At 45.2% G+C, this 17,343-nt stretch overlaps 1 protein-coding gene across 1 annotated transcript in view; it reads left to right on the forward strand.

Annotated features, from left to right (window-relative positions):
• Positions 1-17,030, forward strand: part of CACUL1 (CDK2 associated cullin domain 1) — an 82,739-nt gene extending 65,709 nt beyond the window's left edge. Inside the window, exon 9 of the mRNA XM_063962710.1 lies at positions 16,615-17,030. Coding sequence (XP_063818780.1) covers positions 16,615-16,634 — 20 coding nt within the window. The 3' untranslated portion in view covers positions 16,635-17,030. The remainder of the gene's footprint in view (positions 1-16,614) is intronic.
• Positions 17,031-17,343: the final 313 nt, after the last annotated feature.

The following is a 17,343-nucleotide window of genomic DNA, read 5'->3' on the forward strand; positions in this document are numbered from 1 at the left end:
TTTTACCTCACTCTGACCACCTAATTGATATACGTCAGGAACCCTGGGAAAACCCGGGTACGAAGTTTGTGCCTCAAAAGAAGATGCTGGCTCGCTATCCCCTCGCGCCGGAGCTGTCTAAGAATTGGGAAACGCCTCCTCAAGTGGAGTCGCATGTGGCTAGGATGGTGGTTTCCTCAGCTCTACCGGTCACCACCGTCACGTCTCTAAAAGAGCCTATGGATAAACGTGTGGCGGGTTGTCTGAAAGTGATTTACACCCTCACGGGTGCTGCACAAAGGCCCACCATTGCAGCTACATGGGCTGCAGAGGCTATTGAAGCATGGGCCTTGTAGTTAGATGCTGAAATCTCCTCTGACCATGCTAGACAATTCTCGTCTCATATTGTCACAGCTTCTTGTTACATTAAAGAGGCAGCTTCTGATGCCGGTATCCTGGCAGCCAAGGCCTCTACTACGTCAGTCCTGGCTCGCCGGATATTGTGGCTGAGATCCTGGTCTGTGGATCTGGACTCTAGAAAAACCCTGGAGGTACTCCCTTTCAAGGGAGATATTCTGTTTGGGGAGGATTTAAATAAGATTGTGGCTGACTTGGCTACTGCCAAAACTACCTGTCTGCCAAGTACCGCTCCTTTTGTGTCGAAGGCTAAAAGTACTTCCTTTCCCCCTTTTCGTCCTTCAGGTAAAGCAAAAGGTCAGGCGTACAACAAGCAGGCCCGCACTTCCAAACCTGGTAAGCCTAAGCCCAAAAGAGCCTGGGCGGCCCATCAGCCAGCTTCCAAGACAGATAAGCCTGCCGCATGACGGGGCGGGCCTCCCTCTGGGGGATCCCAGGGTGGGGGGCCGGCTTCTAGGGTATACCCAGGAATGGTTGAAGACCACTTCAGATGCCTGGGTACGGGAAGTCGTCACTCGAGGTTACGCCATAGCCTTCAAAAACCGACCCCCTCATCGATTTTGCCAGACAGATGACCCGTTGGACAAGACAAAGGCAAACACTCTACATTCGGTGGTACAGACCCTCCTGGATACAGGAGTCGTAGTACAGGTGCCTCTTGCGCAGAGGGGCCGGGGGTACTATTCTCCGCTGTTTCTAGTCCCGAAACCGAATGGGTCCTCCCGGCCCATTCTCAACCTCAAGGTATTGAACAGGTTTGTGAAGGTTTCCAGGTTCCGGATGGAAACCCTTCGCTCTAGTTCTGGCCTTGGAACCTGGGGACTTCATGGTCTCCCTGGATATACAGTATGCTTACCTGCAGATTCCTATAGCAGTGTCTCATCAGCAATACCTGAGATTTGCGATTGGCAACTGCCATTACCAGTTTCGGGCGTTACCTTTTGGTTTAACAACGGCTCCGCGAGTCTTTACAAACGTCATGGCGTTGATGACGGTGGTACTCCGCCGTCAAGGGGTCAGGATACTGCCGTATTTGGATGACTTGTTAATCCTGGCAAATTCCCCAGAACTTCTCCTGCGTCATCTAGATGTGATGGTCCGGTTTCTGCAAGCCCACGGGTGGCTCATCAACTGGAAGAAGTCATCCCTGATCCCTGCACAGAGTATGGTGCATCTGGGAGCGCTATTGGACACTCACAACCAGCGGTTGTTCCTGTCTCAGGAGAAAGTCCTGAAACTTCAGGACAGGATTCGTTGCTTCCTATCTCGTCCGCAAGTATCGATACATTCGGTGATGCAGGTGCTGGGCCTCATAGTGTCAGCATTCGACATGGTGGAGTACGCTCAATTTCACTCTCGCCCTCTCCAGAGGCTGATTCTAGCCAAATGGGACGGCCTGCCTCACCGGATCAGGTCTCAAATGATCTCATTGACTCCGGAGGTTCGTCTGTCGCTGCTCTGGTGGCTCCGGGACCAACCACTGTGCAGGGGCCGTCCGTTCTGGATAGCCGACTGGGACAGATGCCAGTCTAAGAGGTTGGGGCGTGGTGCTGGAGCAACACTCCCTTCAGGGACGGTGGACCAAGGAGGAGTCCCTCCTCTCGATCAATATTCTGGAGTTGCGGGCGGTCTCCAATGCCTTGAACCTAGCCCAGCATTTAATTCAGAACCGTCCTGTTCAAGTACAGTCGGACAACGCCACCACAGTGGCTTACATAAATCATCAAGGCGGCACTCTAAGACGCCTAGCAATGAAGAATGTCTCGCGGATTCTACAGTGGGCAGAACGCCATCTACCGGCCATATCGGCAATATTCATTCCGGGAGTCCTGAATTGGGATGCAGACTTTCTCAGTCGTCAGGACATGCATGCCGGCGAGTGGGGCCTCCATCCAGAAGTGTTTCAACTCCTAGTGGAAAGGTGGGGCCTTCCAGACGTAGATCTGATGGCGTCTCGACACAATCACAAGGTTCCGGTCTTCGGAGCAAGGACAAGGGATCCTCAAGCAGCATTCGTGGATGCGCTGACGGTACCGTGAAGGTTTCGGCTGCCGTACGTGTTCCCTCGGGTGTCACTCCTGCACAGGGTAATAAGGAAGTTCAAGCAAGAAAAAGGAATTCTACTTCTCATAGCTCCAGCGTTGCCCAGACGCTCCAGCGTTGGTCAGAGCGTCCAATTCTACTTCCACAACGCCCAGACCTCCTCGTTCAGGGCCCCTGTGTCTACCAGGACCTAGCCCGGCTGTCTTTGACGGCGTGGCTCTTGAAGCTTCCGTCTTAAGGGCTAAAGGGTTTTCTGAGGCGGTCATTCAAACTATGTTGTGGGCCCGGAAACCGGCTTCGGCTCGGATTTACTATAGGGTCTGGCATTCTTACTTTGTTTGGTGCGCATCTAACGATTATGACGCTTCCAAGTTTAGTATAGCCAAGTTGTTGGCTTTTCTTCAGCAGGGCCTGGACTTGGCCTCCCTCAAGGTTCAAATATCTGCCTTGTCGGTGTGGTTTCAGAGAAAAATTGCGACCTTACCTGATGTGCATACCTTTACTCAGGGCGTGTTGCGTATCCAACCTCCCTATGTCCCGCCTGTGGCTCCATGGGACTTGTCGGTGGTTTTGGAGGCGTTACAAGAGTCTCCGTTTGAACCTCTTAGTTCAGCTGACCTTAAGTGGCTTTCCCTTAAGGTGGTGTTTCTGCTGGCTATTGCCTCAGCTAGAAGAGTGTCGGATTTGGATCCCTTGTCCTGTAGTTCCCCATATCTGATATTTCACCGTGACCGGACGGTTCTTAGGACTGGTCCCGGCTATCTACCTAAGGTGGTTTTTTCATTCCACTTTAATCAGGAGATTGTAGTTCCGGCACTTGTTTCTCCTGATCTGTCTCCCAAAGAGCGGTCTTTGGATGTGGTACAGGCTCTCCGTATCTATGTGAAGAGAACTGCTCCTATTAGGAAATCTGATTCTCTTTTTGTTGTGTTTGGGTTTCAGAAACGTGGCTGGCCTGCTCACAAGCAAACTCTGGCCAGATGGATTAGAATGGTGATTGCACATGCTTATGTGAGGGCTGGTCTCTCTGCTCCTGTTTACATTAAGGCCCATTCTACTCGGTCTGTTGGACCTTCTTGGGCGGCCCAACGTGGTGCGACCCTTGAACAATTGTGCAAGGCGGCTACGTGGTCCTCTGTGAACACGTTCATAAGGTTCTATGCCTTCGATACTGCCGCTTCCCCGGATGCTTCTTTTGGACGCCGGGTTCTTGTGCCCGCTACAGTGCGTCCCCTCCCATAAGGAACTGCTTTAGGACATCCCCATTGTCTATTCCTTGTGGAGCCCAGTGTACCCCGCAGCAGAAAACGAGTTTTATGATAAGAACTTACCTCTGTTAAAACTCTTTCTGCGAGGTACACTGGGCTCCACAAGGCGCCCACCCTGACGCACTTAGCTTCTTTGGGTTGGTATGGCATTAGCCGCTGACACGTCTCCTGTCGTGAGAGTGTGGTGTATGTGGCTACTAACCGTTGTCTCTTTTCCTGCTACTGCATTGGGCTGGTTAACTAAAAACTGAGATCCTGTGCAGGGAGGCGGGGTGATATAGGAGGCGGCGCTATGCATTCTGGGAACAGTCAAAGCTTTGAGCCTGTTGGTGCCTCGGATCAAGATCCTACTCTACACCCCATTGTCCATTCCTTGTGGAGCCCAGTGTACCTTGCAGAAAGAGTTTTAACAAAGGTAAGTTCTTACCATAAAACTCGTTATATGTGTGTGTGTGTGTGTGTGTGTGTGTGTGTGTGTGTATATGTGTATATGTGTGTATATATATATATATATATATATATATTATATATATATACACACATGTACATACATGTACAGTGCATCTGGAAATTATTCACAGCTCTTCACTTTTTCTACATTTTGTTATGTAACAGCCTTATTCCAAATGGAATAACTTCATTTTTTTCCCCTCAAAATTCTACAAACAATACCCCATAGTGACAACGTGAAAAAAGTGTTTTTGTTTTTGAGATTTTCGCAAATTCATTAAAAATAAAAACTAAGAAATCACATGTACATAACTATTCACAGCCTTTGCTCAGTACTTTGTTGATGCACTTTTGGCAGCAATTACAGCCTCAAGCCTTTTTGAATATGATGCCAAAAGCTTGGCACACCTTTCTTTGGGCAGTTTCGCCCATTCCTCTTTGCAGCACCTCTCAAGCTCCATCAGGTTGGATGGGAATCGTCGGTTCACGGCCATTTTCAGATCTCTCCAGAGATGTTCAATAGGATTCAAGTCTGGGCTCTGGCTGGGCCACTCAAGGACATTCACAGAGTTGTCCTGAAGCCACTCCTTTGATATCTTGGCTGTGTGCTTAGGGTCGTTGTCCTGCTGAAAGATGAACCGTCGCCCCAGTCTGAGGTCAAGAGCGCTCTGGAGCAGGTTTTCATCCAGGATGTCTCTGTACATTGCTGCATTAATCTTTCCCTCTATCCTGACTAGTATCCCAGTTCCTGCCGCTGAAAAACATCCCCACAGCATGATGCTGCCACCACCCTGCTTCACTGTAGGGATGGTATTGGCCTGGTGATGAGCGGTGCCTGGTTTCCTCCAAACATGACGCCTGGCTTCCTCCAAACATGACGCCTGGCATTCACACCAAAGAGTTCAATCTTTGTCTCATCAGACCAGAGTATTCTGTTTCTCATGATCTGAGAGTACTTCAGGTGCATTTTAGCAAACTCCTGGCGGGCTGTCATGTGCTTTTTACTAAGGAGTGGCTTCCGCCTGGCCACTCGACCATACAGGCCTGATTGGTGGATTGCTGCAGAGATGGTTGTCCTTCTGGAAGGTTCTTCTCTCTCCACAGAGGAATGCTGTAGCTCTGACAGAGTGACCATCAGGTTCTTGGTCACCTCCCTGCCTAGGCCCTTCTCCCCCGATCGCTCTGTTTAGACCGCTGGCCAGCTCTAGAAAGTGTCCTGGTGGTTCCGAACTTCTTCCATTCACAGATGATGGAGGCCACTGTGCTCATAGGGACCTTCAAAGAAGCAGATATTTTTCTATACCCTTCCCCAGATTTGTGCCTCGAGACAATCCTGCCTCGGAGGTCTACAGACAATTCCTTTGACTTCATGCTTGAAGTGGAAACAGGATCCACCTGAGCACAATTTTGAGCTTCATGGCAAAGGCTGTGAATACTTATGTACATGTGATGTCTTAGTTTTTTATTTTTAATGAATTTGCAAAAATCTCAAAAACTTTTTCCACATTGTCATTATGGAGTATTGTGTGTAGAATTTTGTGGGGAAAAAATGAATTTATTCCATTTTGGAATAAGGCTGTAACATATCAAAATGTGGAAAAAAGTGAAGCGCTGTGAATACTTTCCGGATACACTGTATGTATGTATGTATGTATGTATGTATATATATATGTGTGTGTGTGTATCTATCTATCTATCTATCTATCTATCTATCTATCTATCTATCTATCGCTACACATAGCAGTGAGGTGAGTCAGAGCCTTTCCTGTCATACGAACATATACACCGGAGTTTTGACTATAAAGTATATGAAAAATACAAAGACTATATTATAAATATAATTATGATGCATAATGCCCACATGTATATATACTGCTGCACCTGTGTATAATGACTACATGTATATACCGCTGCACCTGTGTATAATGCCCACATGTGTATACCGCTGCACCTGTGTATAATGCACACATGTATATACCGCTGCACCTGTGCATAATGCCCGCATCTATATACCGCTGCACCTGTGCATAATGCCCACATCTATATACCGCTGCACCTGTGCATATGGCCCACATGTATATACCGCTGCACCTGTGCATAATGCCCACATATATATACTGCTGCACCTGTGCATAATGCCCGCATGTATATACCTGCTGCACCTGTGCATAATGCCCACATGTATATACCGCTGCACCTGTGTATAATGCCCACATGTATATACCGCTGCATCTGTATATAATGCCCACATGTATATACTGCTGCACCTGTGTATAATGCCCACATGTATATACCGCTGCATCTGTATAATGCCCACATGTATATACCGCTGCACCTGTGTATAATGCCCACATGTATATACCGCTGCATCTGTATATAATGCCCACATGTATATACTGCTGCACCTGTGTATAATGCCCACATGTATATACTGCTGCACCTGTTTATAATGCTGGAGGCGGTATATCACTGACTGTATCCTGTCACACAGTGTGAGATATGTAATGCAGTGTACTGGAGGAGATTCATCACTGACTGTATCCCGTCACACAGTGTGAGATATGTAATGCAGTGTACTGGAGGAGGTATATCACTGACTGTATCCCGTCACACAGTGTGATATGTAATGCAGTGTACTGGAGGAGGTATATCACTGACTGTATCCTGTCACACAGTGTGATATGTAATGCAGTATACTGGAGGAGGTATATCACTGACTGTATCCTGTCACACAGTGTGATATGTAATGCAGTATACTGGAGGAGGTATATCACTGACTGTATCCTGTCACACAGTGTGATATGTAATGCAGTGTACTGGAGGAGGTATATCACTGACTGTATCCTGTCACACAGTGTGATATGTAATGCAGTATACTGGAGGAGGTATATCACTGACTGTATCCTGTCACACAGTGTGAGATATGTAATGCAGTGTACTGGAGGAGGTAGATCACTGACTGTATCCTGTCACACAGTGTAAGATACGTAATGCAGTGTACTGGAGGAGGTAGATCACTGACTGTATCCTGTCACACAGTGTAAGATATGTAATGCAGTGTACTGGAGGAGGTATATCACTGACTGTATCCTGTCACAGAGTATGATACGTAATGCAGTGTACTGGAGGAGGTATATCACTGACTGTATCCTGTCACACAGTGTAAGATACGTAATGCAGTATACTGGAGGAGGTAGATCACTGACTGTATCCTGTCACACAGTATGATACGTAATGCAGTGTACTGGAGGAGGTATATCACTGACTGTATCCTGTCACACAGTGTAAGATATGTAATGCAGTGTACTGGAGGAGGTATATCACTGACTATAACGTCACACAGTGTGAGATATGTAATGCAGTGTACTGGAGGAGATTCATCACTGACTGTATCCCGTCACACAGTGTGATATGTAATGCAGTGTATTGGAGGAGGTAGATCACTGACTGTATCCTGTCACACAGTGTAAAATATGTAATGCAGTGTACTGGAGGAGGTATATCACTGACTATAACATCACACAGTGTGATATGTAATGCAGTGTACTGGAGGAGGTAGATCACTGACTGTATCCTGTCACACAGTGTGAGATACGTAATGCAGTGTACTGGAGGAGGTAGATCACTGACTGTATCCTGTCACACAGTGTAAGATATGTAATGCAGTGTACTGGAGGAGGTATATCACTGACTGTATCCCGTCACACAGTGTAAGATAGGTAATGCAGTGTACTGGAGGAGGTATATCACTGACTATAACGTCACACAGTGTGAGATATGTAATGCAGTGTACTGGAGGAGGTATATCACTGACTATAACGTCACACAGTGTGAGATATGTAATGCAGTGTACTGGAGGAGGTATATCACTGACTGTATCCTGTCACACAGTGTAAGATACGTAATGCAGTATACTGGAGGAGGTAGATCACTGACTGTATCCTGTCACACAGTATGATACGTAATGCAGTGTACTGGAGGAGGTAGATCACTGTATCCTGTCACACAGTATGATATGTAATGCAGTGTACTGGATTAGGTATATCACTGACTGTATCCTGTCACACAGTGTGAGATACGTAATGCAGTGTACTGGAGGAGGTAGATCACTGACTGTATCCTGTCACACAGTGTGAGATATGTAATGTAGTGTACTGGAGGAGGTAGATCACTGACTGTATCCTGTCACACAGTATGATACGTAATGCAGTGTACTGGAGGAGGTATATCACTGACTGTATCCTGTCACACAGTGTAAGATATGTAATGCAGTGTACTGGAGGAGGTATATCACTGACTATAACGTCACACAGTATGATATGTAATGCAGTGTACTGGAGGAGATTCATCACTGACTGTATCCCGTCACACAGTGTGATATGTAATGCAGTGTACTGGAGGAGGTAGATCACTGACTGTATCCTGTCACACAGTGTAAAATATGTAATGCAGTGTACTGGAGGAGGTATATCACTGACTATAACATCACACAGTGTGATATGTAATGCAGTGTACTGGAGGAGGTAGATCACTGACTGTATCCTGTCACACAGTGTGAGATATGTAATGCAGTGTACTGGAGGAGGTATATCACTGACTGTATCCTGTCACACAGTGTAAGATACGTAATGCAGTATACTGGAGGAGGTAGATCACTGACTGTATCCTGTCACACAGTATAATACGTAATGCAGTGTACTGGAGGAGGTAGATCACTGTATCATGTCACACAGTATGATATGTAATGCAGTGTACTGGAGGAGGTATATCACTGACTGTATCCTGTCACACAGTGTGAGATACGTAATGCAGTCTACTGGAGGAGGTAGATCACTGACTGTATCCTGTCACACAGTGCGATATATGTAATGTAGTGTACTGGAGGAGGTAGATCACTGACTGTATCCTGTCACACAGTATGATACGTAATGCAGTGTACTGGAGGAGGTAGATCACTGACTGTATCCTGTCACACAGTATGATACGTGATGCAGTGTACTGGAGGAGGTAAATCACTGACTGTATCCTGTCACACAGTATGATACGTAATGCAGTGTACTGGAGGAGGTATATCACTGACTATCCTGTCACACAGTGTGAGATATGTAATTCAGTGTGCTGGAGGAGGTAGATCACTGACTGTATCCTGTCACACAGTATGATATGTAATGCAGTGTACTGGAGGAGGTATATCACTGACTATAACTTCACACAGTATGATACGTAATGCAGTGTACTGGAGGAGGTATATCACTGACTATAACGTCACACAGTGTGAGATATGTAATACAGTGTACTGGAGGAGGTATATCACTGACTGTATCCTGTCACACAGTGTGAGATACGTAATGCAGTGTACTGGAGGATGTATATCACTGACTGTATCCTGTCACACAGTGTAAGATATGTAATGCAGTGTACTGGAGGAGGTATATCACTGACTGTATCCTTTCACACAGTTTGCGATATGTAATGCAGTGTACTGGAGGAGGTATATCACTGACTGTATCCTGTCACACAGTATGATACGTGATGCGGTGTACTGGAGGAGGTATATCACTGACTGTATCCTGTCACACAGTGTGTGATACGTAATGCAGTGTACTGGAGGAGGTATATTACTGACTGTATCCTGTCACACAGTGTGAGATACGTAATGCAGTGTACTGGATTAGGTATATCACTGACTGTATCCTGTCACACAGTGTGAGATATGTAATGCAGTGTACTGGAGGAGATTCATCACTGACTGTATCCCGTCACACAGTGTGAGATATGTAATGCAGTGTACTGGAGGAGGTATATCACTGACTGTATCCTTTCACACAGTTTGCGATATGTAATGCAGTGTACTGGAGGAGGTATATCACTGACTGTATCCCGTCACACAGTGTGATATGTAATGCAGTGTACTGGAGGAGGTATATCACTGACTGTATCCTGTCACACAGTGTGATATGTAATGCAGTATACTGGAGGAGGTATATCACTGACTGTATCCTGTCACACAGTGTGATATGTAATGCAGTATACTGGAGGAGGTATATCACTGACTGTATCCTGTCACACAGTGTGATATGTAATGCAGTGTACTGGAGGAGGTATATCACTGACTGTATCCTGTCACACAGTGTGATATGTAATGCAGTATACTGGAGGAGGTATATCACTGACTGTATCCTGTCACACAGTGTGAGATATGTAATGCAGTGTACTGGAGGAGGTAGATCACTGACTGTATCCTGTCACACAGTGTAAGATACGTAATGCAGTGTACTGGAGGAGGTAGATCACTGACTGTATCCTGTCACACAGTGTAAGATATGTAATGCAGTGTACTGGAGGAGGTATATCACTGACTGTATCCTGTCACAGAGTATGATACGTAATGCAGTGTACTGGAGGAGGTATATCACTGACTGTATCCTGTCACACAGTGTAAGATACGTAATGCAGTATACTGGAGGAGGTAGATCACTGACTGTATCCTGTCACACAGTATGATACGTAATGCAGTGTACTGGAGGAGGTATATCACTGACTGTATCCTGTCACACAGTGTAAGATATGTAATGCAGTGTACTGGAGGAGGTATATCACTGACTATAACGTCACACAGTGTGAGATATGTAATGCAGTGTACTGGAGGAGATTCATCACTGACTGTATCCCGTCACACAGTGTGATATGTAATGCAGTGTATTGGAGGAGGTAGATCACTGACTGTATCCTGTCACACAGTGTAAAATATGTAATGCAGTGTACTGGAGGAGGTATATCACTGACTATAACATCACACAGTGTGATATGTAATGCAGTGTACTGGAGGAGGTAGATCACTGACTGTATCCTGTCACACAGTGTGAGATACGTAATGCAGTGTACTGGAGGAGGTAGATCACTGACTGTATCCTGTCACACAGTGTAAGATATGTAATGCAGTGTACTGGAGGAGGTATATCACTGACTGTATCCCGTCACACAGTGTAAGATAGGTAATGCAGTGTACTGGAGGAGGTATATCACTGACTATAACGTCACACAGTGTGAGATAGGTAATGCAGTGTACTGGAGGAGGTATATCACTGACTATAACGTCACACAGTGTGAGATATGTAATGCAGTGTACTGGAGGAGGTATATCACTGACTGTATCCTGTCACACAGTGTAAGATACGTAATGCAGTATACTGGAGGAGGTAGATCACTGACTGTATCCTGTCACACAGTATGATACGTAATGCAGTGTACTGGAGGAGGTAGATCACTGTATCCTGTCACACAGTATGATATGTAATGCAGTGTACTGGATTAGGTATATCACTGACTGTATCCTGTCACACAGTGTGAGATACGTAATGCAGTGTACTGGAGGAGGTAGATCACTGACTGTATCCTGTCACACAGTGTGAGATATGTAATGTAGTGTACTGGAGGAGGTAGATCACTGACTGTATCCTGTCACACAGTATGATACGTAATGCAGTGTACTGGAGGAGGTATATCACTGACTGTATCCTGTCACACAGTGTAAGATATGTAATGCAGTGTACTGGAGGAGATTCATCACTGACTGTATCCCGTCACACAGTGTGATATGTAATGCAGTGTACTGGAGGAGGTAGATCACTGACTGTATCCTGTCACACAGTGTAAAATATGTAATGCAGTGTACTGGAGGAGGTATATCACTGACTATAACATCACACAGTGTGATATGTAATGCAGTGTACTGGAGGAGGTAGATCACTGACTGTATCCTGTCACACAGTGTGAGATATGTAATGCAGTGTACTGGAGGAGGTATATCACTGACTGTATCCTGTCACACAGTGTAAGATACGTAATGCAGTATACTGGAGGAGGTAGATCACTGACTGTATCCTGTCACACAGTATGATACGTAATGCAGTGTACTGGAGGAGGTAGATCACTGTATCATGTCACACAGTATGATATGTAATGCAGTGTACTGGAGGAGGTATATCACTGACTGTATCCTGTCACACAGTGTGAGATACGTAATGCAGTCTACTGGAGGAGGTAGATCACTGACTGTATCCTGTCACACAGTGCGATATATGTAATGTAGTGTACTGGAGGAGGTAGATCACTGACTGTATCCTGTCACACAGTATGATACGTAATGCAGTGTACTGGAGGAGGTAGATCACTGACTGTATCCTGTCACACAGTATGATACGTGATGCAGTGTACTGGAGGAGGTAAATCACTGACTGTATCCTGTCACACAGTATGATACGTAATGCAGTGTACTGGAGGAGGTATATCACTGACTATCCTGTCACACAGTGTGAGATATGTAATTCAGTGTGCTGGAGGAGGTAGATCACTGACTGTATCCTGTCACAGAGTATGATATGTAATGCAGTGTACTGGAGGAGGTATATCACGGACTATAACGTCACACAGTATGATACGTAATGCAGTGTACTGGAGGAGGTATATCACTGACTATAACGTCACACAGTGTGAGATATGTAATACAGTGTACTGGAGGAGGTATATCACTGACTGTATCCTGTCACACAGTGTGAGATACGTAATGCAGTGTACTGGAGGATGTATATCACTGACTGTATCCTGTCACACAGTGTAAGATATGTAATGCAGTGTACTGGAGGAGGTATATCACTGACTGTATCCTTTCACACAGTTTGCGATATGTAATGCAGTGTACTGGAGGAGGTATATCACTGACTGTATCCTGTCACACAGTATGATACGTGATGCGGTGTACTGGAGGAGGTATATCACTGACTGTATCCTGTCACACAGTGTGTGATACGTAATGCAGTGTACTGGAGGAGGTATATTACTGACTGTATCCTGTCACACAGTGTGAGATACGTAATGCAGTGTACTGGATTAGGTATATCACTGACTGTATCCTGTCACACAGTGTGAGATATGTAATGCAGTGTACTGGAGGAGATTCATCACTGACTGTATCCCGTCACACAGTGTGAGATATGTAATGCAGTGTACTGGAGGAGGTATATCACTGACTGTATCCTTTCACACAGTTTGCGATATGTAATGCAGTGTACTGGAGGAGGTATATCACTGACTGTATCCTATCACACAGTATGATACGTAATGCAGTGTACTGGAGGAGGTATGTCACTGACTGTATCCTGTCACACAGTATGATACGTAATGCAGTGTACTGGAGGAGGTAGATCACTGACTGTATCCTGTCACACAGTATAAGATATGTAATGCAGTATACTGGAGGAGGTAGATCACTGACTGTATCCTGTCACACAGTGTGAGATATGTAATGCAGTGTACTGGAGGAGGTATATCACTGACTGTATCCTGTCACACTGTGATACGTAATGCAGTGTACTGGAGGAGGTATATCACTGACTGTATCCTGTCACACAGTATGATACGTAATGCAGTGTACTGGAGGAGGTATATCACTGACTGTATCCTGTCACACGGTGTAAGATATGTAATGCAGTGTACTGGAGGAGATTCATCACTGACTGTATCCTGTCACACAGTGTGAGATATGTAATGCAGTGTACTGAAGGAGGTATATCACTGACTGTATCCTGTCACACAGTGTGATATGTAATGCAGTGTACTGGAGGAGGTATATCACTGACTGTATCCTTTCACACAGTTTGCGATATGTAATGCAGTGTACTGGAGGAGGTATATCACTGACTGTATCCTGTCACACAGTGTGAGATATGTAATGCAGTGTACTGGAGGAGGTATATCACTGACTGTATCCTGTCACACGGTGTGATACGTAATGCAGTGTACTGGAGGAGGTATATCACTGACTGTATCCTGTCACACAGTATGATACGTAATGCAGTGTACTGGAGGAGGTATGTCACTGACTGTATCCTGTCACACAGTGTAAGATATGTAATGCAGTGTACTGGAGGAGGTATATCACTGACTGTATCCTATCACACAGTTTGCGATATGTAATGCAGTGTACTGGAGGAGGTAGATCACTGACTGTATCCTGTTCCACAGTGTAAGATATGTAATGCAGTATACTGGAGTAGGTAGATCACTGACTGTATCCTGTCACACAGTGTGAGATATGTAATGCAGTGTACTGGGGGAGGTATATCACTGACTGTATCCTGTCACACTGTGATACGTAATGCAGTGTACTGGAGGAGGTATATCACTGACTGTATCCTGTAACACAGTATGATACGTAATGCAGTGTACTGGAGGAGGTATATCACTGACTGTATCCTGTCGCACAGTGTAAGATATGTAATGCAGTGTACTGGAGGAGGTATATCACTGACTGTATCCTGTCACACAGTGTGATATGTAATGCAGTGTACTGGAGGAGGTAGATCACTGTATCCTGTCACACAGTGTAAGATATGTAATGCAGTATACTGGAGGAGGTAGATCACTGACTGTATCCTGTCACACAGTGTGAGATATGTAATGCAGTGTACTGGAGGAGGTATATCACTGACTGTATCCTGTCACAGTGTAAGATATGTAATGCAGTGTACTGGAGGAGGTAGATCACTGACTGTATCCTGTCACAGTGTGAGATATGTAATGCAGTGTACTGGAGGCGGTATATCACTGACTGTATCCTGTCACACAGTGTAAGATATGTAATGCAGTGTACTGGAGGAGGTAGATCACTGACTGTATCCTGTCACACAGTGTGAGATATGTAATGCAGTGTACTGGAGGAGGTATATCACTGACTGTATCGTGTCACACAGTGTGATATGTAATGCAGTGTACTGGAGGAGGTAGATCACTGACTGTATCCTGTTACACAGTGTAAGATATGTAATGCAGTATACTGGAGGAGGTATATCACTGACTGTATCCTGTCACATAGTGTGAGATATGTAATGCAGTGTACTGGAGGAGGTATATCACTGACTATATCCTGTCACACAGTGTAAGATATGTAATGCAGTGTACTGGAGGAGGTATATCACTGACTGTATCCTGTCACACTGTGATACGTAATGCAGTGTACTGGAGGAGGTATATCACTGACTGTATCCTGTCACACAGTATGATACGTAATGCAGTGTACTGGAGGAGGTATATCACTGACTGTATCCTGTCACACGGTGTAAGATATGTAATGCAGTGTACTGGAGGAGATTCATCACTGACTGTATCCCGTCACACAGTGTGAGATATGTAATGCAGTGTACTGGAGGAGGTATATCACTGACTGTATCCTGTCACACAATGTGATATGTAATGCAGTGTACTGGAGGTGGTATATAACTGACTGTATCCTTTCACACAGTTTGCGATATGTAATGCAGTTTACTGGAGGAGGTATATCACTGACTGTATCCTGTCACACAGTATGATATGTAATGCAGTATACTGGAGGAGATATATCACTGACTGTATCCTGTCGCACAGTGTAAGATATGTAATGCAGTGTACTGGAGGAGGTATATCACTGACTGTATCCTGTCACACAGTGTAAGATATGTAATGCAGTGTACTGGAGGAGGTATATCACTGACTGTATCCTGTCACACAGTGTGATATGTAATGCAGTGTACTGGAGGAGGTATATCACTGACTGTATCCTGTCACACAGTGTAAGATATGTAATGCAGTGTACTGGAGGAGGTATATCACTGACTGTATCCTGTCACACAGTGTGATATGTAATGCAGTGTACTGGAGGAGGTATATCACTGACTGTATCCTGTCACACAGTGTGATATGTAATGCAGTGTACTGGAGGAGGTATATCACTGACTGTATCCTGTCACACAGTGTGATATGTAATGCAGTATACTGGAGGAGGTATATCACTGACTGTATCCTGTCGCACAGTGTAAGATATGTAATGCAGTGTACTGGAGGAGGTATATCACTGACTGTATCCTGTCACACAGTGTGATATGTAATGCAGTGTACTGGAGGAGGTATATCACTGACTGTATCCTGTCACACAGTGTAATATATGTAATGCAGTGTACTGGAGGAGGTATATCACTGACTGTATCCTGTCACACAGTGTGATATGTAATGCAGTGTACTGGAGGAGGTATATCACTGACTGTATCCTGTCACACAGTATGATACGTAATGCAGTGTACTGGCGGAGGTATATCACTGACTGTATCCTGTCACACAGTGTAATATATGTAATGCAGTGTACTGGAGGAGGTATATCACTGACTGTATCCTGTCACACAGTGTAAGATATGTAATGCAGTGTACTGGAGGAGGTATATCACTGACTATAACGTCACACAGTGTGATATGTAATGCAGTGTACTGGAGGAGGTATATCACTGACTGTATCCTGTCACACAGTGTAAGATATGTAATGCAGTTTACTGGAGGAGGTATATCACTGACTATCCTGTCACACAGTGTAGGATATGTAATGCAGTGTACTGGAGGCAGTTTCTCACTGTCGCCCCCTTGTGTTTTGCAGATGGCTCCTGCACCAGATAAGATCCCAGTGACTTGCTCCCCGCAGACTGAATCTGAGCTCTAGGACAATGGCACCACATGGACGAGTGCCGAGATTCCTCCTGACGTGTCCCGATGCCGACAGACGTGAACATTATTTATAACAGGAGTTTTCTCTTGGGTGTATATATACATAGAAATATATATATATATTTTTGTTTTAAAGAAAACTTGAACTTGCTGCTAAAAAACGGTGATTGCTGAGAGGCCCTAATCCGGCCGCAGCGCGATCCCTGCTCCCTCCCTGTGCTGCATCTTGTATATAGACAATGTGGTTCTGCAGCCTGTGTGCCGCCCCCTCCCCGTACTGGCTGATCCCCGGCTACAGGCCACGTTTAGCTGAAACCATTCATTTGTATAAAACCTGTAAAAAGACAACTCAGTCAGTGTTTTTTTATTTATATATATATATAAATCTATGTCTGTATGCGGAATAGGAGGGACACCGCACTGGGGAATCCCCGTGCTTCAGGAACACTCCCGGGATTATATTGCAGTTTTTATATTTTCCGTTTATTGTTTTGGGCGAGTTTTTGGGTGCGACTTTCCAGTGCAATGGATCAGGTTCGTTGCACAATTCTTTGCCTCTCTCTGGACCAAACTTAGGGGGTAATTCAGATCTGATCGCAGCAGAAAATTTGTTAGCAGTTGGGCAAAACCATGTGCACTGCAGGGGGGCAGATGTAACATG

Source organism: Pseudophryne corroboree, chromosome 3 (assembly GCF_028390025.1).
Source record: "Pseudophryne corroboree isolate aPseCor3 chromosome 3, aPseCor3.hap2, whole genome shotgun sequence".
In the NCBI taxonomy this organism is placed as follows: domain Eukaryota; kingdom Metazoa; phylum Chordata; class Amphibia; order Anura; family Myobatrachidae; genus Pseudophryne; species Pseudophryne corroboree.